At 55.4% G+C, this 24,545-nt stretch overlaps 1 protein-coding gene across 6 annotated transcripts; it reads left to right on the forward strand.

Moving 5' to 3' along the window:
* Positions 1–1,376: 1,376 nt before the first annotated feature.
* Positions 1,377–24,052, forward strand: SLC29A1 (solute carrier family 29 member 1 (Augustine blood group)). Of its 6 annotated transcripts, none has more exons than XM_073905023.1 (14): positions 1,377–1,519; positions 6,796–6,905; positions 8,014–8,172; positions 10,144–10,225; positions 10,333–10,535; positions 10,626–10,765; positions 11,068–11,202; positions 11,306–11,403; positions 11,557–11,635; positions 12,112–12,209; positions 12,423–12,531; positions 12,777–12,862; positions 13,253–13,452; positions 13,816–14,522. In XM_073905023.1, exons 3-14 carry the CDS (start codon positions 8,042–8,044, stop codon positions 13,925–13,927), a joined length of 1,473 nt encoding a protein of 490 aa, XP_073761124.1. In that variant the 5' UTR covers positions 1,377–1,519; positions 6,796–6,905; positions 8,014–8,041; the 3' UTR covers positions 13,928–14,522. The 6 variants fall into 6 exon arrangements, with proteins under 6 accessions (XP_073761124.1, XP_073761126.1, XP_073761127.1 ...); XM_073905025.1 differs by lacking the exons at positions 1,377–1,519; positions 13,816–14,522 and adding exons at positions 4,898–4,919; positions 22,154–24,052 and having other exon boundaries at positions 8,090–8,172; XM_073905026.1 differs by lacking the exons at positions 1,377–1,519; positions 13,816–14,522 and adding exons at positions 4,898–4,919; positions 18,238–19,622 and having other exon boundaries at positions 8,090–8,172.
* The last annotated feature ends 493 nt before the right edge of the window (positions 24,053–24,545 follow it).

Below are 24,545 nucleotides of genomic sequence, written 5' to 3' on the forward strand. Positions count from 1 at the left end.
GGAATGACTGGAAGGATGCCCAGCATCGAGCAGAAAACTGATCATTACCCCTCCTGAATTCCTCCTCCCAAGACCCCTTTTTCCTAATCACATCTGGTTCCAGGGAAGGGAGGAAGGGACTCTCCTCCCCTACCCCCAAACGGTGACATGAGGTCCAGTGAGGGACAGTGCTTACCCAGGGATAACTGACAATTTACCCGAGAGGCGAGATTTTAACCCAGACGGTCTGTCTTCCAGACTCAGGATTTACCTTAAAATAATAGGACCTTGGTTCCCTAGGGAGTCAGTCTTGCCCCAAAGCCCAGCATGCTGCAGGTGCTCAATAAACGTGTGTTGATTTGAGTTCTTGGGACGCCATTTAAAGTCGTGTCACCCACGCAGTTTCCTACGCTCCTACGCGGGGACAGAGCCTAACGTGGCCAGGGGGGTGGGGGCGGGAGCGGGGAAACCACTCAAGCGTTCCTTTTGCTTCCCATCCCATTGTCCCGCAGTCCTCATCTCCTGGAGGTTGTTTCCCTTGTGTAACTTCAGTCAGTACGTCACACTGTGACCCAGCAGTCTTGGGTCCGATTTGGAGGTCTGGGGGCCAGCTCAAGGTAAGGAGAAAAACGTCACGTCCTTGAGCCAGGTTGGAGACTCTTCTCACCTAGTGGTGTGGGAAGAGGGTGATTTGTTTGCTAAGGGACCCCGCGGGCAGCCACCCAGGGGAGCAGTGTAGAAATGCTTGCCCTGAGGGGCCCCGTGTCCCTGAAGAGATCTAGGCGGGGTGCGGGTGGGGGAGTGACCAGAGGCATTCACCTCATTATTTCCGCCTCCCCAAAGAGCAGCTCCTAAGAGGTCAAATAAGAGCTGTCAGACTCATTTGCATTCAGCCTCCGGGTAATTTGCTTATTGTTCCCAAATAATAGTCCTCCCTCGCTCCAGGAGTCTTGCGCTGTAGGTTCAGAGGGGGGACGTGAGGGATGCGGGCCCCTTTCCGGACCCCCATCTGGGCCCCACACCTTCGTTCCGAAGGTCGGCCCCGGGGGAAGAAGTGAGGCCCGAGCTGTGCGCCCCCAGCCCAGCCCCGCGGGGCTTTCCGCCAGACCCCGGCCTGGCCACCCCTCGACACCATCTGCTTCCTCCTGGCGTCCTCCAAAGCCTGTGCACGTGCTCACCCCTCTCGGGAAGGCGACCTGGGGGAAGGGGCGGAGTGAAGGGAGTTCCCCTCGCGGTCCCCTAACCGCGTTCCCCTCCAGGGTCACAGGCACCTTTTCTTCCGTCTGATCCCGGCCTCCCATGCCGCCGGCCTCCCAAAGCGCTCCTCGCTCGCGAGCGGCGCGGGGCGGGACAGAGCAGGTCGCCGAGCGCGGGCCGGGCGCCGGCGTGTGGCCAGTTGCAGCCCCTCTCCCGCCGGCAGCGGAGACCGGTCAGACCCGGCGCGGGCTGCGAGCTCCGTCCATGGCCCCAGCCCCGAGCTGAGGAGGCCAGGACGGGGAAGCCGAGGGGAATTTTCGTCGTCCTCTTCCAAATCCGGCCGGTGCGCGGGGAGCTGAGGCGGGCCGCTGGGCGGCGGGGCGGGGGGCGGCGCGGTTCCCACGCGCCCCGCGGGGCCGGGCGGAGAGAGATGGGGTTGGGGCCCTAGTGGGGCTGGGGGGGGGGCGGCTGTACGTGGGGTCGGGCTCTGCGATTTCCGGCGGAGGGGATGCTTTTCTCGGACTTTGAAGGTCACCCCGCCCCACTCCTCCACCCCCGCTGCGCCACCCCAACCGTATCCAGATTCCCCCAAGGTCAGAGACCTGCCCAGGGCAAAGGGCAGGGGCAGAGTTCTGGGAAATAAGGCTGGGAAGACCAAGCCCAGAGGTAGTGAACTTCAAGTCTTGAACTCTGACCCTCATTCTCACCCTGAAGTACACATCCACTAGGAAAGAGGGAAGTGAGATGAGTATGGCCCGGGGAGGGCTGGAGCTTGTCTTTATTTTAAATGTGGATGTTTTGTTCATCATATCATTTCTTGCATTAACTTTGATTTTTTAAAAAAAACATCTCAGTAAAATATTATTTATCTTGATTTCTAAATTTTTTGGCGCCCCCATAAAATTTGCACCTCGGGCAAGTTAAGTGCCTCATTGGCCTCTCCCTAGTCCCAGCCAGGCCACAGGGCCACGGACACAGAGTCGGGAACAAAATGAGAGCGCACAGTCATGAGATAGGTGCTGGTGACAAACAGCCAAGCCAAGCAAACACGCTTCCAGCAAACGCAGATGGACACAGGCTGGGGAGAGTGGACCGGTGTGTGAGGTGGTGGGGCAGGCTTGGGGCCTAGAACACGGAGGAGGGAGTCTGGGGCAAGAGACAGCCTCAAATAGAGTGGGGGATGGGGTGGGATCAGCCCTTTTCACCCTACTCCTGTGCCAGGGACCTGAAGGAGAAAGACGTAAGACAGGGCAGAGGGTGACAGGACTGGCTGGGCCTGCCCAGAAAACCTCCTGGCACAGGCTGGTGTGAGTTGAGGCCCTGAGGCTGTCCAGCAGAGGGCCCTGGCACCCAGCAACCATCTCTGGTCAGGGAAAGGCTCCGAAGGGGCGTGGATGCTGGCTGGGGGCCCAGGCAGGGTGACTGCCAGATGGACTTCTCTCCAGCAGTAAGAGTCCTGGCTGTTGCCATCTAGTGAGCAGGCCAGGCCTCGGCGGGGGCGGGGAGAGGAACCAGCCTTTCCCCTGTCTGGCCTGGGACCCTCACCACTTCCCTTCGGTTGCTTTCCCCTTCCAGCCCCCTCTGCACACAACTGCACCCACTGGCCGCCAGCCTGGCCATGCCGGGCAGGTCTGTCTGACCACTAAGTCCTGCCACCCCCACGGGCCCAGAGATGGGAAATGAAGGTGGGGAGAGAGACCGGGGCCAAGGAAGAGGGGAGAGGAGGGCTGGGAGAGGAAAGAGTGAGAGACTGGACAAACACAGGATGGCAGTGGGGGGGGTAGACCCAGACATGAAGCGGCCCTCAAGTCGTGGGGCATTGCCTAAAAAAATACCACCCTACCCCTCTTCCTGCCCTCTGTTTGCTTAAGGCTGGGGGGTGATGGTGTGTCATGTCTCTGCGGGAAGCGCCGGAAGGCTGAGAACACCCCTTCTGGAGTAGCTTGGGGACAGTCCACTGATCCTAAGTAGAAAAACTACACCTCCCTTCAGGGCCCAGTCTGTTTCCTGGCAAGAGGGTATGACCCTGCCTCATCCTTTGATGGTAGTAATGCTAATTGGTTGTTGTTCTTTTTAATATATACATTTATTTATTTATTTGAGAGAGAGAGGGAGGTGGAGAAGCAGACTCCCCGCTGAGCAGCGAGCCCCATGTGGGGCTTGGACCTCTGGATTATGACCTGAGCTGAAGGCAGGCGCTTACTGACTGAGCCACCAAGGGGCCCCCTGCTAATTGTTGTTTAGTGTCCATGGCTTCTCCAGGGGACAGGTTTCTTGGGTAGTTGGGGTGTGGGGGGTGTGGGCACTGGGTTGGACTTTGTGTCTTTACACCTCACCAGCGGACAGATTATCCTCCAGCACTGAGAACTGCTATAGGGGCCCTGATTCTCCCCTCCCCCCAATGTACTGGCCAACCAAAAGCAGGGGAATCATTCCCCCTCCCGTGGAGGTGCAGGAAGGGCTGACCACTCCTCAGCATGCCCACCCCCTTCCTCCTCTGCCAGTGGCGGATGTGGGACTCAGCAAGGCTTGGCATCTGCCTCTGAGGACAATGGGATTCACTCAGGATGTAAGGCTGTTTGGGGCTTTTTTTCTTACCATCTCCAGCTATTCCTCAGCTTTTCCAAAGTTCTGGATTTAGAAAGAGTGAATCTTTTTTTTTTTTTTAAAGATTTTATTTATTTATTTGAGAGAGAAAGAGAGAGAGAGCACGAGAGGGAAGAGGGTCAGAGGGAGAAGCAGAATCCCTGCCCAGCGGGGAGCCCGATGCGGGACTCGATCCCGGGACTCCAGGATCATGACCTGAGCTGAAGGCAGTCGCTTAACCAACTGAGCCACCCAGGCGCCCAGAAAGAGTGAATCTTGAGGGGCCTACAGACCTGTGCCTCTACCCCCCCAAGACACGCATCCCCCTCCAAATCCCAGTTGAGGTTGGTGTGGCGTTTGCGTGTGGGTGTGCCGGTCTGTGTGTGTTAGAGGTGGGAAAATCAGGTCACTGATTATACTGACGATGCAGAGGGGTCCCTGGGCATGGGGGTTGGGGGGAGCAGAGGATAAGTGCGAATGGCAGAAGGTGGCCCTGAAAAGGGAGCGGACGCTGGAAAGGGAAAAGGTGTGCACTGGGGAAAGTGGCGTGGGAGGGGGTTGGGGGGAGTGATATTGGAATATCTGGGAGGGGAGTCCGCACCGCTCTGGGCGGAGGGTTGGCTGCAAGGACATTGGAGTTTCTAGACCATCGGGGTGGAACAGACTAGGGATGATACCCCTCCAGCCCCGGATGCTCGTTAACGCGGCGGGGTTTGGCGTGGCACGGCCCAGAGGTCCTGTCTTAAGAAATAACGCGAGGTGTGGGCCCGGCAGCCCCGGGGGGAGGGGGCATGGGCGCGGCGGCTCGGTAAGGGGGGGTGGGCTCGCATCCGGAGCTGCGCGGGGGGGGGGGGGGGGGGGGGGGGGGGGGGGGGGGGGCCCGGGAACGGCCGGCGCGGAAGGCGCCTCTCCCCGCCGCCCTGAGGGCAGGGAGGCCGGGCCTGGCAGCTACGCGGCGCGCAGAGGCAACGCCGCGTGGGGCCCCCGCTTCCCCCGCGCCGAGCGTGCGGAGCCGCGCTGCACGTGGCGCGCCAGGGTCAGGGCGCGTGGAGACTCTGCGGAGATCGGGACCCGAGTGGGGCGTGGGCGGCCTGGCTCCTGGGCCTGAAACCGGCCGTCGCCGAGCTGACCTCCGCAAGGGGCGGGCGAGTAAATGGGTAATCTCGATGAATCTTGTCGGTACAGGAGAGGGGCCGCGCCGGTAACTGCGCCGGGTGGGGGAAATGGGGATGCGGGCACGCGGCTTGGAGGTGAATGAGCTGTCTGTTCCTGGCCTCCCCTTCCTGGGCGCATCTTCATTTACTCCCAGAGATGACCTTCCCTTGACTCAGAACCCCTGGTTTCCTTCGTGGGGGGAGAGCAGTGGTGGGTGAGGGCTGGTCTCAGCCCTGCCCTTCACCCTTCTTGGTGCGGCCCCTTTGCCCATTCCTCTCGGTAACCTCCCACTTGTCTTTCTGCCTGTTGAGCTCTCCGTGCCAGGATGTATGTGTTATTGGAGGGGGGAGGGGGTTGCCTTACACCTGAAGCTCTTGTCAGGCTTGAGATGACCTCGGCCCCCACCCTGTTTTTCCCCTCATCTCCCAATATACGGGGCTAGCTGAGAAGCAGCTTTTATGCCTAGCTCCCCACCCCGGAAGAAGGCTAGAATAAGTTGCACATTGAGTTGGAATTCCAGCGCACCCCATTCACTAGCTCTGTGACCTTAGACAAGTGACTCAACCTCTCTGAACCTCAGCCTCCCCCATCTGTTCAATGAAGACAAATTAATACTAGCTTATAGGTGGTTGTGAGGGCAAGAGGAGCTATCTGCACATAGTGGCTGGCCCCACACTCAACCCCAGGGAGTAGAGAATTGGATGCTACCGCAAAGGTGTGTCTAGAAGCTGGGGTGCGTGAGAGGTGCTGGGGGCTTGGGGGTAGGGAGGTGCTCAGTCTGGTGGTTACTTTCAGGGTTCCATCCTGGCAGGCCAGGGCATGGCTGGAGGGACACCAGGTGCTCTGAGCTGGTATCAAATCCCTGGTTGCTGCTGGGCAAAGGCAGGCAAGAACAAAATACCTGGGCTGGCCAGCTGAATGTCGGGATGTGGGCAGAGGGGAGAGGCTCCCCTGGAGTTCGACTGTGCCCAGGACTGAGGTGGGGACAGCTGCGAACAGAACAGAACGTGGGCGGGTAGCTGGGGAAGAGGGCAGAAATGAATACTTTCCCAAGCCTAAGGCAGATTTTACTAAGAAAGGGGAGATACTCTATTCTCTCCACCCCAGCTCCCATCTGGGTTGAAGCTCTACCAGTTCTTTCACTGCCAGGAATCTTGCCTGTGGGGGCGGGGGAGGGGTGGAGCATGGGGTGTGCTGAGGTGTGAAGCTGGGAGATCCCCTCCCTGCTACCTAGTAGAAAATCTGAGTCCTGAGCCTTCTCTGCCTACCCCCCAGGGTAGAGCCTTCTTGCCCCCATCCTTCTTGAAAACATAAAAACTGTTGTTCACCACTCTGTCCATTCCCCAGTGCCTAGAACAGTGCCTGGCTAGCATGCAGAGGGCCTCAGTCAGTATTTGTTGAAAAGATGAATGGAAGAAGCCCTCTGCCTCCATCTGGAGGTGTGGGTGTGTTTCTCCTGTCCCCGCCCTACAGCCGCCTACAACCCACGTGTGGGCTGGGGGACTGAGGGGCTGAGGAACGCCTTTGGAGAGTCTGGAGTTCACCCAGGGAGGGGTTGAGATGAATTATGGGGAAGGGTAGAGAAGCCCATTGAGGGTGTTGGGGGTCCCTGGCGGTATGTGTCTGCCCGGCTCAGGCTGGGACCTGGAGCACTGGCAGTACCTGTGAGTTGCCCCACCCCTTCAGCGCCCCTACTGAGACTGCTGGGTAGCTTATCTCCAGGCTACCTACGGGAGCAGTTTTTATCTCCTGGGTGAGTGTGTGCCTGTGTGTGTAAGAGGCTTCTCAGAATGGGACCGATCCCTCCCACAGCAAGGCCTGCAGGGTTCTCTCCGCATCCGGCCTCTGCCACTTTATTAATTCTGGACCCTTACCCAGGGGGAGCCCATGGACAAGGCCTGCTGCCGGAGCCTGAGCTAGGACCACCTCCCAAGGACCGCCCAGGCCCCCTCTGCTCTGACCCTTCTTCTGGCAAGTCTGGGCATCCGGTGAGTGTGGGCCCCGGGCCCAGGCCCAGGCGGGTGGGGAAGCCAGTCCTCACCCCAAACAGCAGACCTGGCTCCAGAGCTAGGCCCGCACGTGGGGGATGCGCCAGCACACGCCTGCTTGGCTTTCCATGCTGTCCAAAGGGAAGGCTGTCTCATCTGGCGCCAGGCTGCCTCCCCTGCACGAGTGGGAAGCAGGAGCGGGGGGGGGGTACCGAGGGGGGAGGCCAGGAGCTTTAGGTCAGGCCTGTGCCCCTGCTCCTCCAGTCTTCCCTTCCAAGTTCGTTCTCAGAAAGGGGAAGAGGACAGGGGCCTGGGAGTGAGTCAGAGAGGAACCTAGGGGGGATGGGGTGACCCTGGGGCCAGGCCTGGGGATGGGGGCGGGGCAGGCTTGGTTGTGGGAAGGGCTGTGTCCCCACATCCGTGGTGAAGCGTTTTCCTAGAAAACTGGCCAGGACTAGGAAACCCTTGGGCAGTGACTGCAGAGGAAGGTTAAAGCGCCCCCAGCACAGATAGGCTGGAGGCTGGGGGGGCCTCCAGGAGGGGGCAGGCTCTCCAGAGTCCACTCTTGCCGTGAGGGCAGGGCCCCCCCCCCCCCCCCCGCCGAGGGTGTGAAGGTCAGAGTTGCAGAGAGGGACCTGGGCGTGGGGCGGGGGGTGGGGAGGCATCTCTGGCTTCAGTCCTTTCTCGCTGCAGCTGCGAATGTTTGCTGTCTGCCCTCCGTCCTCCCCTCCCGCGCCCTCTTTGCTCTGACTCCTGTTTCCTCCCTCCTGTCCCTCCTGCCCCCCCCCCCATTATCGCTGCAGTCCCTGGCCCCTGTCATCCTGTTCCCTTGCTTCTCTGCCAGTCCTTCCCTCCCTCTCGCTTATACTTCCTCCTCCTCGTCTCCTGCTCGCCACTCTCCCGTTTCCCAGCTTACAAACTGCTTCGGCTGCCGGATAAAAATAGCGGTGGCCAGGCTGGGAGCCAGGTAGTGCCTGAGCAGGCAGGGGCCCCGACAGCGCTGGCCGCAGGGGTCAGATTGAGCAGCCCCGAGGGGCAGGGCAGGGGCCGGGGGGGGGTACCTCTGGACTCTTCAGTTTGCCCGCTGTGTGTGCTCTCCCCACCACAGCCTACCCCACAAGAGCCTAAAGAGGCCTATGGGGAAGCCGGGCCAAGACGTGGCCTCACGCTGCTTCTGCCCCCAGCAAGCTCCAGAAGGAGGGAGCTCTCGGCCAGGCAAAACCAACACCGCCGTCACCATGACAACGACTCACCAGCCTCAGGACAGGTACGGGGACCTGGGCTGGGCATCCAGGGGAGCGGACGTGGGTCTCCAAGGGGCTGGGTGCCACGTCCTTTGGAATTTGGGGTTTCCACTGCTGACTGGCCTTCCGGCAAAGTAGCTGTGAGTCAGGTCTGCCCAAGGGGTGGGGGCCGGGTGCGCCTTAGCTGGGGTGCCTGTGGGGAGGGCCGGGGTGGGTGGGTGGCGGCAGCCCCTCCCTGGCCTCTCAGTGTTTCCACTGTTGCTCTCCAGCCAGCTAGCAGTTTCCAGCTTCTCCTCCCATCACTCTGGGGAAATATTTGGCGGCACCCCTCATTCCAGAACACATCTGGCAGAACTGCCCTCTTCCTCAGACCTGGCCTTGAGCCTCTGCCTGAGATGACCCTGGCCCACCCTGGTCCTTGAGCTGACCTCGCTCTCACTTCCCCACCCCCGGAGCCTATAAGCTCCTTTAAGTTAGACCTGCCACCACGATCACACATATGTGTTTTGTTGGGGAAGAGGCTGTAGCTTGGTTGAAGCTCTCCAAGGAGTCTGGGACCCAAGACAGTTGATGAAGCCATGCCTGCGGTCCAAAACTCCCTTCAGCCCAGGCCCCCAACCGCATCCCCTCGCCCCTGCGCATCCCGTCTTCCTCTTGTGCCAAAAGGCCGCGGAACTAGGCCACTTCTGGCTCTCTGGGACCTCTCTCTCTGTGACTGTTTCCCACCTGTAAAATCGGGGTGGGGTTTATTTGGGATGGGAGGGAATTTAAGGAGACCGCAGGTTGGGTCGTTCCCTGTCTCCTCTGTTCCCAGGCCACCTGTCCTGTCAGAGCCTCACCCGTTGGTAGCAGTTCTGGGAACCCCTCTCCCATCTCCATGTGCCTTGGTCCCCTCCCCCAGCCCTGCTCTGACCATCTGTTCTGGGCCGCCTCGGCCAGGGGCTTCTCCCTTCATTCTGGGCCTCTGAATCAAGCCCTTAGCTGTGTTCTTCAAGGTCATGAGGATATGAGGTGCGGAGGTGGGGGGGGGCGCTGTAGTTGAATGGCTCGGGCCTCTCCACTCGGGGCATTCACCTGGGCCTTCCCTGTGTGAGGCCAGGCCCTGCGCTCTGGCCAGACCTGTTTTTTCCCTGCCTTGGGCTTTGTCCCTGTCACTCAGTGAAGAAAGCCAGCGTCGGCTGTGGATGGGTATGGCAGACACATCTGGAGACCACGCTGGGAGGGCCCAGGGCTGCCTGGGGGAGGCTGGCCCATCGCACACAGGTCCTGAGGTGTAGGGCTTGGGGGCAATGCCCTGGGCCAGCTGAATGGGGCGGCACTCATTTACTCTCTGCGGCCCACATGACGTCCTATGGCCTGTGACCGCCTGGCCTCCCCTATGTGGTGTGACCTACAAAGCTAGTTTTGTCTGGGCCGGGGGGAAAAAAACAGCTCCCTCACTTCCCAGCCACCCCACGTCACCCGCCTTCCTGTCCCACTAGGTCCAGAGTGGTTTGGGAGTTTCTTGACCTCAGAGTCCTCTTTGGGGAACCACACAGTGCCTGCCCAGACAGCATAATCACTTCCAGCCTGCCCGGTGGGGGTGGAAGACACTTTCTGTTTGCTTTCTCGCTCACCCGCCCACCCCCAGCCCCTAGCAGGGTTTCCAAAACCACCTCCGGATGTGTGGGTCACACTGGTTCCCAAGCCTGCAGGGACCCCCGAGTCTTCGGGGCTGAGGATCAAGGTCCTGTTGGCCATGCCTTTCAGTCCTGTGTCCCTCCCTGGCCCTCCTCCCCCTATGGACTTGTCTGCCCTTTTCCCTATCCCAGGACACTTTCCCTTTCCATGTAAACCCGTAGGAAGTCTCAGGCACATGGACATAAACACAGATGCCTGTGTCCTGCAACGGCTGGAGAGCCCGAAGGTTGGGGAGGCAGGAGCTTTTAGGTTTGATCTGGGAAGGAGGGTGGGGTGGTGGATCACTTGGCCCCTTTTTCCTCTCCCATTCTCAGGTACAAAGCCGTCTGGCTTATCTTCTTCATGCTGGGTCTGGGGACGCTACTCCCATGGAATTTTTTCATGACAGCCACTAGGGTGAGACTCGGGGACCTGGGCTCCAGGGGGCATGTAGGGCCTGGCTGCCGTGTCCTCAGGAGCGCTGGGAGAGAAGTCTCAAGGCTTCTGTCTTGTAACCCCCACAGTATTTCACAAACCGCCTGGACGAGTCCCAGAATGTGTCCTTGGTCACTGCCGAGCTGAGCAAGGACATCCAGCCCTCAGCCGCCCCCACAGTGCCCTCCCCAGAGCGGAACTTGCTCAGCGCTGTCTTCAACAATGTCATGACGTTATGTGCCATGCTGCCCCTGCTGTTCTTCACCTGCCTTAACTCTTTCCTGCATCAGAGGTGAGCGCCTGGGCCCCTGGCCTGACCCCTCACTGCCTCTTGCTCTCCCTGGGCTGAGCCCCCAGCCTCACCGCCCCGGCCTCTGGGCAGGATCCCCCAGTCTGTTCGGATCCTGGGCAGCCTGGTAGCCATCCTGTTGGTGTTCCTGATCACTGCTGTCCTGGTGAAGGTGCAGCTGGCTGCCCTACCCTTCTTCGTCATCACCATGGTCAAGATCGTTCTCATCAACTGTAAGTGGGGCTGGGAGGGGGCAGAGATCTTCCCACATCCCCCCACCCTTCCTTCAGACCCACAGTCAGCCAGGAACGGAGCCCTTTCCTCCCACCCTGGAGGAAAGAAATGGATACCGTGGACGGTCCGGGCTCCAGAGGCCTGAGCAGGCACGGACCAGGGCTGGAAGCAGGGCAGAGAGGGCCATTTGGTGTCACGACTCCACTGGGACCCGTTTTCCCATGGGCCCCCGGCCACCCGCAGTGGAAGAAAGTTCCCCTCTGCTCTCTCTCCCCTGCTGACGCCCACCTCGTGCCCCCAGCGTTCGGTGCCATCCTGCAAGGCAGCCTGTTTGGTCTGGCCGGCCTCCTGCCCACCAGCTACACTGCCCCCATCATGAGTGGCCAGGGCCTGGCAGGTATCTTCGCCTCAGTGGCCATGATCTGTGCCATTGCCAGTAAGTACGGCCGCCTGCCTGCCGGCCTGGTTGCTGGGGTGGGGTGGGGGAGGGGAGGGGCAGGGGTGGGGACGGTCTCTGATCACTCACGTGCTCCACACAGGTGGCTCAGAGCTGTCAGAAAGTGCCTTCGGCTACTTTATCATCGCCTGCGGGGTTATTGTCTTAGCCATCGTCTGTTACCTGGCCCTGCCCCGCCTGGTAAGCAGATGGAGAAAGCCGGATTCGGGGTGGGGGGTGAGGAGTCCAGGGCTCCAGACCAGTGGTGTTCTGGGACCCAAACCCGGCGTAGGAGGGGGGCGTTCTGGAGCTTCCACCTCTGAATCCACCCCCCCGGTGTCCCCCACTTGGTAGGAGTTCTACCGCTACTACCAGCAGTTCAAGCTTGAAGGGCCTGGGGAGCAGGAGACCAAGTTGGACCTCATTAGTAAAGGTCAGAATAGCCTGCAGACGCTGGGGCGGAGGGCGGCCCGCCCAGCAGGGGGCAGCCTGGGTACAGAGGGCAGGAAGGAGCGTGCCCTACTGGCTGGCGGTTATAAGCCAGCAGCCGGACGGACTGGGGCTGGGATGAGCCGGGGGCAGTAGGAAATGAAGGCCAGGAGAGGTGACGTGGGGGGAGATGCTGGGCGCCCTCGAATGCCTGAGGGCAGCGGGAAGCCACTTCAGATTCTTGTAATAGGACCTGAGGCTCCCGGGAGAGGTCAGGACCCCTGGGACTTGTGACGTGGGATTTACAGCTCTGGGAGGTCTGGGCTCGGTGTTGGGGGGAGGTGTGTGGCTGTGTCCCAGGGAAGGGGGTCTCCATCCCCAACTAACCCCAGCCCTTTGGGGGAATGTTTCTGTCATCTCTTGTTCTATCCTCCCCACAACGTGATGCTCCCACAACCTGTCACCCCCACCCCACCCCAGGAGAGGAGACAGGAGCAAACAAAGAGGAGTCCAGAGTTCCAGCCCCCAGCTCGCAGCCCACCAACAAAGGCCACTCGATCCGAGCCATCCTCAGAAACGTATGTGGGGCACGGGTGTTCTGCCCTCGGCACCTTACCCTCTTTTTCTCTTAGTTTTGCCCCTCCCGACCCATGCACTGTCCATCCGCTCCCTACCCGAGACTGGCCACGCCCCTGGATTCTGTGTGTGTGTGTGTTGGGGGGCGGTGGGGATTCTGGGCTCCTTGTTGCACAACCACCATGAAGACACGGGCCTGGGTCCCTTTCCTCCAGATCTTAGTCCCGGCTCTCTCTGTCTGCTTCATCTTCACGGTCACCATTGGGGTGTTTCCCGCCGTGACTGCTGAGGTCCGGTCCAGCATCGCGGGCACCAGTGCCTGGGGTGAGGACACCGTCGGTTCCCAGGATAGGGGCACACCGGGGCTAGAGCAGGTTTGGGAGTGGGGCGCAGGGGGAGCCTGGGCTTCCGTCTCCCCAGCTAAACTCCTGGCCCATTTGCCCTTCCCTGACCTGGAAGCATCTTCTCCATTTTACAGCTGGGGAAACTGAGCCCCCGTGAGGGTTAGGGTTGCTGAATCTGTCTCTCTGGACCTAACAACCAACCCGACTCTACTCTTCTTTTTCCAGGAGACTACTTCATTCCCGTGTCTTGTTTCTTGACTTTCAATGTCTTCGACTGGCTGGGCCGGAGCCTCACAGCTGTATTTACATGGGTAAGCGGAAGAAGGAGGTGCCCAGCCCCTGGGCAAGCAAGGGCAGAGTTCAGCCTGAGACCCAGAAAGGGAACCAAGAAAATATGGTGATAATGGGACCGTGCTTTTTTTTTTTAAAAAACCAAGACATAATCTGTGTATACTAAGTCATACAAGTCTTAAGCGTACAGCTTAATGACTACACGCACACATACGCACGCACGCACGCGCCCCTATATGATCACCAGCCAGGTCAAGGTAGAGAACGTTTCCAGCACTCAAGATGGCTCAACCATGTTCCCTCACGATCAGTATGCCCGAAGGGTAACCAGATCCAATGCAGATCCTGAGGGGCCCCAAGTGGAGCGCTGGGGCCCAGCCCAGGCTGAGGCACCACCTGTTCCTCCGTAGCCTGGGAAGGACAGCCACTGGCTGCCAAGCCTGGTGCTGGCCCGGATGTTGTTTGTGCCCCTGCTGTTGCTATGTAACGTCCAGCCCCGCCGCCACCTGGCTGTGGTCTTTGAGCACGACGCCTGGTTCCTCGTCTTCATGGCTGCCTTCGCCTTCTCCAACGGCTACCTCGCCAGTCTCTGCATGTGCTTCGGGCCCAAGTGAGTGGGGCCCCTGGTGGCATTAGGCGGGGTCTAGAGCTCCAGCGGTGGACAGCTCGTGGAGGGAGAGAGGGCAACAGGAGACTCCCTGATCCTGGAGGGGCATGTAGGTGAAGGGGTCGTGGTGGAGAGTGGGGCACCCCGGGTACCCAGGTGGAGATGTGGGAAGGTGGGAGACAGCCCCCTCATGCGTTCCCCCACGAGGCAAAAGCCAGATTGGAGGTGGGAAAGTAGGAGGGGCCTGGGGAGCAGCGGAATTCTGTGCTCAGGCAAGCCTCGCCGTCACAGATGCTCTGTGGGGGGAGAGCTGCTGGGGGCTGGGGTAGGGGCCATTCTGAGGAAGCCTTGCCCTCCTGCCTTTAGGAAAGTGAAGCCGGCTGAGGCAGAGACAGCTGGAGCCATCATGGCCTTCTTTCTGTCTCTGGGCCTGGCACTGGGGGCTGTCTTCTCCTTCCTGTGCCGGTCCGTCGTGTAACCGTGGACGGATAGAAGGGCTGCACTGACCACCTGCTCCCGCGCCCTTCTCCTTCAGGGATGGGCAGGGGTGATCTGGAGGTTTTCTCTTTTCGCCAGCTTCTGCTTTCTCACGGCCTGTGCTGGGCCTGGGTGTCCAGGCCCTGAGGAGGGAGCGTCTACGGATGGATAGTGGGGACATTGTGAGCCTGAGGGTCAGAATCAAGGGAGGGCATGCAATCTCTGCATCTGCTCAAGTCCCCTTCAGCCACCGCCCCCACACACGCTTGGCTCCGACTGATCCCTGCTTGAGCAGGGCAGCAGAGACTGCTGGGCTTAGGGTATATGTGCGTGTGTGGCTCTCTGTTCTTCTGCATATTTACCAGCAGCGGCTTGGGGCCAGGGCTGTCTGTCTAAGGTCCCATCTGATAATATTTCCATATTCTCCCCATGTGCCTCCTCCCCCCCCCATTTCCATGCCCCTCCCCTGCTCCCCCGGCCTTGTTTCTACCAATAATGCACCTTGTACAGTTGCCATTTTACTGCCTTTTTTTATATTCAACAGAAACCAGGTGCCTTCAGAGGCTCTCTGATAAAATAAAAAAAATTTTTTTTTCTCCACGGCTCCCTGTGTCCTCCAGCCGCAGCTCCTAGAGAGGGCAGCAGGATGGCAGCCTGAATCTGGGGGTTGAGCATGACCCCGCTGAGCCCTGGCCAGCACTGGGCCTGTGTCCAGTGGCTGGGTGGGGTTGGGGGGGGTGCAGTTAGTCCTCTTAGCCTCAGTGGGGCTGCAGTGCCCCCTGCTGGGGCCACAGAGGAGGGACAGGCCTGGAGCCAAGACTGCTGGCTGAGACTGAAAAAGGCCATTTTTTCTTTGCTGCTCAATTCCTTCCTTCACAGAAGTGGGGGTAGGGACAGTGCCCCGTCTTTCTTTTGTCTTCACTGCAACCCTCACCTGTCCTCACCCCTCAGCCGCAGGAATAAACCTGCGACCCTGGTCCGCTCCTCCCCACCACGAACATCCCCTCCCCTGCACTCCCACGCCTCCAGGCAAGAAGAGGCTGCAGCCCCACCATGTCCCCTACCTGGCACTCTGCCCTGACACCTGGGGAACATGGGGCCTCTGTGTCCTTGCATGGAAATGGGGCCCCCTCCCCTTTTCTTCTCCAACTCTCCTAGGGAAGGGTCTGTGGGACTGTAAGAGTGGCTCCGTGGAGGGAGCTGTATCACTGGATCCCCTTCACAGAAACGGCTCTTCCTGACTGGAAGTGGGAGTTCTGGCCGCTCGGCGACACACACACACACACGCACACGCACACACGCTACAAATTGGCACCTCTGTCAGGGCTTTTGTTTCTCAGTTTAATTGAAGGCTTCAGGCCTCATTAAGGGCTCTTAGCACATTTTTAAGGCTGTTTGATGAGCTCTGAAGTTCTCAGGGGGCAGTTAAGCATATCATTATATGGAGAACTGGAGACTCCAGGGGTACACGTCAAACCAAGGTTTATATCCGAGGCTGGTGGAAAATAAGGTACTCCTTTCCTATCAGATTCAAAAGCAGGGTTCCCTGAGTATGCCTCAGCCTTTGCAGTGCCCTTTGGCACTGAGGCTGAAATTAACCGGTGCTGTTTGTCTTCGCTCCCTCAGCCCCTCTTGACCTTCCCATGGTACCCCAACCTGAGAGTCCTATTGGGCTCCTTCCTTGGCACAAGCAGCCCCTCAGGGATGCTGTGTTTCTTCCCTGGGTTCCCTCTACGGCCTTCTGCCTGCTCTTTCAGGACTCCAGCCCAGGTGTCCTTCAGTCCATGCCACACATGGCCACAGAATAATCCAAAAAACCTAAGTGATATGCTGGTTTCTCTCCAGAGTATGCTGAGCATTTCCTGATTTCCCAGCAATGACAGTTTATGCAATTCCTTCCCCTTCTGTGCCTCAGAGCTTTTGTAACTTGGTGACCTAACTTTTATCATGCCCTTGACCATACTCCGGCTACCAGACAGAACTCATGGTTTTTGAGATAGGGTCTACATTCTATTCATGTTTTCACTTTTTCAGTTACAGGTGCTTTACCTGGCTCCCAGAGGTACTCACAAAATTGTCCCTCCCCGAGCACTCCACATGCCTGACTCCAGCTGTGTGGTGCCACTCATTTCCATTCCCTGTGCTCAAGAGGTGGAGATGGGTGTTAAGTAGGTTTCTCTGGATGCCAGCAATGATTTGAAGGATGGAAAAACAGATAATCACATCACTTTCCTTCTTTCTGTACTCAAATAGATGTGGAGGAAAATTACTAGAATATTTTTTCCAAAAATGTTTTCTAATGCAAATGCCAAGAGTGTGCAGTCTCACACTCAGTTTCTATTCTCCTGACCTCAAGTCTTGACCTCAAGACAGGAGAGGTGGGGGCGAGAAAATGTAGCTCCCAGGTCTCCTGCCTTGGACCCAAGCGCAGTGATGGCTCCTGACCACAGCAGGTGCTCTGAAGGCAACACCATACCGTAGGAGCCAGGCCTCCACTTTGCCCCTAAGCACTTGCTTCCTGTAAGGTGGGGAAGGGCTGAGCGTGAGAACCAGGCGGGAATCACGGGTATCATGGGCTCTGCCAAGACCTGTGCTGGTCGTCACCTTCCTTCCGTGTGACATTTCTGCCTGAAGCATCAGTCTGTGTATTTAGCTGCTGGCCTCCCTGGGGTGGTGGCCACTGCCAACACATTTGCCTTGTGTTTGATCTTATATGGTGAATTGTTGGGGCTCAAAACTTTTGAAAAGCTAAGAGCCCCAGTAAAATCAGTCCTTAAAAAGTAGAAGTCAAGCCTCCAGGATGACCGAGGAACTGGAATATAGCTGTATCTTCTCTGAAATGAATATGGAAGGAGCATGGTGAGGGCAGTATAATGGGTGGGGGGCTTAAAGGGCAAACTCCAGTTATGGGGAAAACAAATACTCAGAATGTCAAACTCTGATAAGGATTCAAAATGGATATGAGTGGGAAATGCAGAATCACTTTAAAGAGATGGCCGTGCTTTCTGGCTAGCGAGTTCTGCCTGAAACCCGAGTCTTGACACACTGGAAGGGTGGCAGGCTGAGGGACGTCAGCCAGCCAGGAGAACTGGCAGTGAGGCCCATCTGGTTTCTAGGGCAAGTTGGCAGTGAGTGTGGAGATGGGCACCTCACATGAGCACAACCCGTGTCCCCCCTCCCCAACCCATCAAGTGGCAGTGCCCTAGCTGGGCTCCTGGCTCCTGTACACGTCCCCTTCCAAGAGAAGGTGCTCAACTGAGAGCCCTCTAGATCCTTGGCAGTCCTGGTGCTCCCTGTGAATGAGCCAGTTGGCATTCTGGCCCCAGACTGCAGGGCAACTGCTAAATGAGTCGGCAGGGCCCCACAAAGGGTGGGGGGGGCCCTCTCTCGCAGGCCTGTCTTTAGGGTTGGTTCCATTTCAGAGCCTAGCATTCCATCTTGGGCCTGCCAAATACCAGCTGTGTGACCCCAGGCAAGTCACATTCTCCGGGCCCAGATCCTTGTTCTTCAGGAGGGGTGATCTATATGTATGGACTTGCAAAGGTGATTTAGGGAGTCTGTGGGAGAGCCTGGATGCAAGAAGTGATTACCCTAGAGACACGTGGCACCAAGAATCAATGAGGATGAGCCGCAGCCTGGTGCGCTCCCGCTCTAAGCGGCTCGCTGCTCCTCTCCCCAGCTTCAGTCCCCGGAGCCTTCCAGAGCCAGACCTCATTTTCCCCCACACCAGACATTTCCAGTGCCAACCGCCCCGCGGGTCCCAGATGAGCCATTGACAGCGGACAACCGCCGGACCGGACCGGGGCTGGGCGCGGGGGGCGAGACGAGGGGGAGCCTGCTGAGCCCCGCCCCACGGCGGCGGCGGGGGGAGGTGACGTCACCGTCCCGCGTGCTGCGCGGCGGCGCGGCCGTTCACACCTGACTCTTGGCGAGTGGGAGAGCGGATTGGGCGTCTTGAGGCCGGCTCCGCTGCCCCTCAAGCCTGGGTGACCTTGAACGAGGCATTTTCCATCGCGGAGCCGCTCATCTGTAAAGTAAGGGTAGGCACACGCGCACTGCCTTTCTCTGGGCTGTGCAACTCGGACCGAGGCAGGGGAATTAACAACTCTTTCTTTCACCTACCACCCTGCTCCCGTCTTCCGTGTCTTGTGGCCTCCCGTCTCCCTGTAACTCTATGAGGTGCTGACCATTGCTATGCCCGTTGTACTCCGGGAAACTGAAGCTGGAATGGTTAAAGGATGGAAAAATATTTTGTAAACCGCAAAGCACCGGGTAAATACAAGTCTCTGCCTGTCTCTCTCTACCTATCAGATAAGCAGAGAGACAAACAGACTCGGAGAGATGGGGAGAATTCCCAGACAGTGAAGGAGATGGAGATACAAGGCCTCTTGTGATAGCGTGGCACCATAACGCAAGCCGGGGATACCTTCCTTCCTAGCCTTCAAAACATCCCAGAAAGTTCTCCTTTCACATACCCAAGGACCCCGGCCTCCCAGGATCTGGAAATCCCACGTAAACCTCTCTAGGTGAAAGCAGCGAAGTCCTTCCTGATGTCTAACCCTAGTCCCTCCTGTTTGTGAGTTCCTCAGCACTTAGTAGCACTACCACAGCCTTACCAGTCCCTTATCTGGGCGCAGGTGGGCCAGGCAGGCACTGGGTCCAGAAATCCAGTCAGGTGAGAACTGTACTTTGGGCAGTGACTTGTGCCTGGGGCGGGTCAGGTGGCAGGCAGAGTAGTTAAGTAGGTCAGGGTTGTTTGTGGTAGAACCTACCCCTCCTGCACCTTCCCCTGCCTGTAATTTACTCTGGGCTGAACTGATTTGGGGTTAAGTTTTACCTTAGTCAAAGGGACCAGGGAACACTGAACAACACCCAAGACAAAAAGAGACACCTGGTGGGCATCATGGCCTGAGGACAACAGACGATTTAGAGCTCAGTTGACAATGACAGGCAGGGCTCAGTCACACACAACCCCCCCCCCCCTTAGGTCACTGATACTATGGCCTCAGAGAGTCAAGACACACTCATATGTGTATTAATAGAGTAGGTACCAAAGATACCCTAGTTACAATTTCAAATGGCTTAGATCATAACTGTGGTCTTTTCACTACACTCCCCTGAGAAATGGTGTTCTCGCCCATGACTTCAGCCATCAGTCTCTGTCTCCTGGACATTCTTTGGTGCCCCATAACATGCCTAAAACGGATTCTTGACCCCCTCCAATGCAGAGTGGCCTTCCTCCCCAGCCTTCAGCCCTCATATTCAATCATTCTACCACAGAAAAGGTGAACACCGAGCCTCTTCCCTACCCCTGTGTGATCTCCCCACTTTCGGCTTCTGCCTTCTCCAAGCTATGTCCTGTGGAATCTCCAAGTGTTTTTTTATTTGTTTTGAGCAACACAATTAACTGGCATGACAATGGATTTAATATATTTAGACTTTTATCCAATAACTAAATAATACATATTTTTCTCAAGCATGCATGGAAGCTTTACACATATTAACCACGTCCTAGATTACAAAAGAAGTCTCAAATACAAAAGCCAGTATTATACACACTGCATTGTATGTAACATAATTAAGAGATAATATAAAAATAATTAGAAATGTTGAACACTTTTTTTTAAAGATTTTATTTATGTATTTGACAGAGACATAGCGAGAGAGGGAACACAAGCAGGGGGAGTGGGAGAGGGAGAAGCAGGCTTCCCGCCGAGCAGGGAGCCCAATGCAGGGCTTGATCCCAGGACCCTGGGATCATGACCTGGGCCGAAGGCAGATGCTTAACGACTGAGCCACCCAGGCGCCCCTTGAACACTTTTTTTAAAAAAGATTTTCTGTATTTGAGAGAGAGAGCACATGCGCTTGAGAGAGAGCACAAGTGGGGTGAGGGGCAGAGGGAGAAGCAGACTCCCCACTGAGCAGGGAGCCTGATAGAGTGCTCAATCCCTAGACTCTGGGATCATGACCTGAGCCAAAGGCAGACACTTAAATGAACTGAGCCACCCAGGCGCCCCTGTTGAACACTTTTAAACTGGTCAACAAAGATGCCATAAGAAGAATCAGAAAACCCTTAAAACTAATTATAATAAAAATACTATAGGGGCACCTGGATGGCTCAGTTGGCTAAGTGTCTGCCTTTGACTGAGGTTGTGATCCTGGGACCCTGGGATAGAGTCCCACATCACATTGGGCTCCCTGCTCAGTGGGGAGCCTGCTTGCTTCTCCCTCTCCCTCTGCCTGCTGCTCCCCCTGCTTGTGCTCTTTTTCAAATAAATAAATAAAATCTTTCCAAAAAATATTATATACTAAAACATGGGGATATAGCTAAAATAGTACTTGAAGAGAAATTTGTAGCCTTAAATCAGAATGTCAGAAAAGGGAAAGGCTGAAATTTGCTAGGTTTTAAAGCTAAGAAAATAGAAAAAGAACACAGAACTGGGGCGCCTGGGTGGCTCAGTCATTAAGCGTCTGCCTTCGGCTCAGGTCATGATCCCAGGGTCCTGGGTTTGAGCCCCGCATCGGGCTCCCTGCTCAGTGGGAAGCCTGCTTCTCCCTCTCCCACTCCCCCTGCTTGTGTTCCCTCTCTCGCTGTCAAAGAAATAAAATCTTAAAAAAAAAAAAAAAAAGAATAACAGAATTGACCCAAAGAAAGTAGAAATAATAAAAATTTTAGCAGAAATTTAAATACATGAACATCGATATAAATAAAATAGACAAATCTCTAGTGAAACTTTTCATGAAAAAAAGAATAAGACACGAAAAACAATTTTAGGGATGAAAAAGAAGACATACTTTAGATGGAATAGAGGTTGAAAAGAGTCAAAGAGAAGACTATGTCATAATAAAGCTTTCAAGAAACGCCCAGAAAAATTATTAAACAAAATTGACAAGGAGAGGGAGAAAACCTGAATAGTCCTATATCATTAAAAAAAAAAAAAATAGTGAGGGGCACCTGGCTGGCTCAGTGGTGGAGCATGCAACTCTTGATCTTGGGGTTGTGAGTTCAAGGCCCATATGAGTGTAGAGATTACTTTAAAATCTTAAAAATAATAATTTTAGGGGCGCCTGGGTGGCTCAGTTGTTAAGCGTCTGCCTTCGGCTCAGGTCATGATCCCAGGGTCCTGGGATCAAGCCCTGCATCGGGCTCCCTGCTCCGCGGGAAGCCTGCTTCTCCCTCTCCCACTCCCCCTGCTTGTGTTCCCTCTCTCGCTGTGTCTCTCTCTGTCAAATAAATAAAATCTTTAAAAAAAACAATAATAATTTAAAAAATCTTAAAAAGATGGGGCGCCTGGGTGGCTCAGTTGGTTAAGCGACTGCCTTCGTCTCAGGTCATGATCCTGGAGTCCCGGGATCGAGTCCCACTCGGGCTCCCTGCTCAGCAGGGAGTCTGCTTCTCCCTCTGACCCTCCCCCCCTCATGTGCTCTCTCTCTCATAAATAAATAAATAAAATCTTAAAAAAAAATCTTAAAAAGAATTGAATCCCTAGTTAAAATGTTTCCATACAGAAAACAATAGACTCCGGCAATTGTATAGGTGAATTCAACAAAATTTTAAATAAATAGATCAAAGGGTGCCCGGGTGGCTCAGCTGGTTTAGCTGGGTCTGTCTTCAGCTTCGGGTTGGGATCCCAGAGTTCTGGGATTTAGCCCCGCATCCGTCTGTCCATCTGTCAGGCTCCCTGATCACTGGGGAGTCTGCTTCTCCCCCACCCACTCCCCCGCTTTCTCTCTCAAATAAAATTTTTATTATTATTTATTTGACAGAGACACAGCGAGAGAGGGAATGCAAGCAGGGGGAGTGGGGGAGGGAGAAGCAGGCTTCCCGCTGAGCAGGGAGCCCGATGTAGGGCTCGATCCCAGGACCCTGGGACAATGACGGGAGGGGAAGGCAGACGCTTAACAACTGAACCACCCAGGCGCCCCTCTCTTTCAAATAAATAAATAAATAAAATCTTTTACAAATTAATTAAGTAATAGATGGATTCTGTTTAATATTACTAAGTCTGTTAAGCATATAAATAAAGGGAATTTTTAAAAACAATAGTCTCGCCATAGATGCAGAAAAGTAATTTTGATACTCGTTCAGATTAAAATTTATAACAAGTTAGGGATAGAAAGAGGAAATATTGTACTCAATGATGAAATATTGAAAGCATTCCTTTTCTGATCAGAAATGAGATAGGGACCCCCAGAATCACTGTTTCCACTCATCACTGTCTTGCAGGTCCTAGCTGGTGCGGTGTACCAAGAAATAAGAGATACAAGGATTAGAAAGTGAGAAACCAGACTGTCATTGTTCTCAGATGATAGGTAGGGTTGTACTTAAAAAAAAAAATAAAAAACAAAGTAGGAATTAATAAGGTAGTTTACCAAGCTGTGGGACCAATAAACAAAAGTTGATTACTTTCCAAACTCTTTGGGAAACCTAAAATGAAGGAAAATTGCCATTGCCATTGCATCAAAAACAAGAAGCACAGTACTAACAATGAAGGGAGTGAAAGTTGTGAAAGAAACTTCTCATGTCCCAACCACATGTGGAAACTCAGGCAGAGCGGAAGCCCGGGCTGGCCAGGCAGCCTGGCTCAACTGTCCAACATCTCTGAACATTAAGTCCATTGGCCTGTGAGGATGTCATTGCAGGGTATCCCCCATGGAGTTCAGCGATAATAAGCCTCCTCATGGAACCAGGTAGAACCGGAACAGACAGGACCCATTCTGACAGCCGCTGAGCTTGGGAAGGGTGCCTGTTCCAGGAGTTAAGGATCCAGAGCTACTCCCCGTGCTAATACAATCCCTGAGGTCCTGCTGCTGTGAGTTGCTTTATTCATCCATTGCCTCTTATCTTGGCAGCTTCCCTGAGTCCCTTGAAAGGCCAGTGGTGCACCCTCATTAGGAGAATCCCCAATCGGAGCAGCAGCTGAGTCTCTGCTCCAAGACCTCACTCTGCTTTAGCTAGATCAGGGGTCTGTAAGTCTTCTCTGTAAAAGGTAAGAGACTACGTATTTTAGACTCTGCAAGCTACCTGGTCTCTGCCGTACTATCAACTCTGCCATTGCAGCATAAAATTAGCCAAAAACAACATGTAAACAAATGAGAGGGGCTATGTTCCAGTAAAGCTCTATGAGCACAAATTCAAATTTCATGTACTTTCCACACGGCAAAATATTATCTTTCCCTTGACTTTTTTCAACAATTTAAAAAATGTAAAAAACATTCTTACCCATAAGCCATGTAAAAACAAGCAACAGGCCCACCAGCTGCAGGCCACAGTTTGTCAGTTCTTGCTTCATCTGGCTACCCTCCAACAACAGAAGGTTGGGCTGGGTCTTTGAGGCCTGGTCAGGAACAAAGGGTATCTTGGGAACAGAACAGTGAGCATTGCAAGTGCTGCCGGAAATAGTTTTCTGGAGATCTAGGGGGTTTAAGCTGTTTTTAATAGCCTTCAGTGGCTTCCCTCACTCTGAGTTAAGGTCAGGACATCTTAGCATGGCATTTGTGGCCCTCTGTGACCCGAACCCTGCCTGCAGGGTCACTTTCAGCGCCTCTGCCTCCCTCAGGGGCCCCTAGGCTATGGTCCTTCTGTCAGGGCTGTGCCTCTCCTTGTTTTTCCCTCTTCTGGGAAGAGACCTGTGCCGTGGGCTGGCTAGCCTTAGCCCTAAGCCTGCCCCGTTGCTCAGGCTGAGCTGGGAGTCTCTGATAGTTCTCCCACAGTGCTGCGATTCACATTTGTCCTGCAGCAGCCCCTTGTGGGCTGAAACCTCCATCTTGTTTATGCATTTTTGCATCCCCAAGCACTCACTGTGGGGGCTTAAGTGTGTGTCAATGAGTGGGAGAAGGCTTCCAGAAGAGAAGGCAGAATTTCTGTGCTAGTGCAAGATTAGAGATCTTCCCATTAGAAGACCCCTGAAAGGTCTCTTGTCCTGATAACTGATCAACAGGAGTGATGTCTGGAATGCCTGGGTGGCTCTGTCAGTTAAGTGTCTGCCTTCAGCTCAGGTCATGATCCCGGGGGCCTGGGACATGGCAAGTCCCATATTGGGCTCCTTGCTCAGCGGGGAGCCTGCTTCTCCCTCTCCCTCTGCCTGCCGCTCCCCCTGCTTGTGCTCTCGCTCGCTCTGACAATAAAGAAATAAAATCTTAAAAAAAAAGAAAAACATTTATTTTTTTATTAATTTTTTTATTGTTATGTTAATCACCATATATTACATCATTAGTTTTTGGTGCAAAACATTTATTTTTTTTAAGATTTTATTTATTTATTTGACAGAGAGAGACACAATGAGAGAGGGAACACAAGCAGGGGGAGTGGGAGACGGAGAAGCAGGCCCCCCGCCAAGCAGGGAGCCCGACGCAGGGCTCGATCCCAGGACCCTGGGATCATGATGACCTGAGCCAAAGGCAGACGCTTAACGACTGAGCCACCCAGGCGCCCCAGAAAGAAATATTTAAAGGAATGATTTCGGGGCTCAGCGGGGAGCCTGCTTCTCCCTCTGCCTCTGCTTCTCCTCCTGCTCATGTTCTCTCTCTTTCTCTGTATCTCGAATGAATAAATAAAAAAATCTAAAAAAATAAAAAATAAAGGAGTGATTTCTGATCTGCCCTGGACTTGGGTCCTG

Source organism: Callorhinus ursinus, unplaced genomic scaffold (assembly GCF_003265705.2).
Source record: "Callorhinus ursinus isolate GAN/ISIS: 27379988/994484 unplaced genomic scaffold, GSC_fseal_2.0 scaffold22, whole genome shotgun sequence".
Lineage (NCBI taxonomy): Eukaryota > Metazoa > Chordata > Mammalia > Carnivora > Otariidae > Callorhinus > Callorhinus ursinus.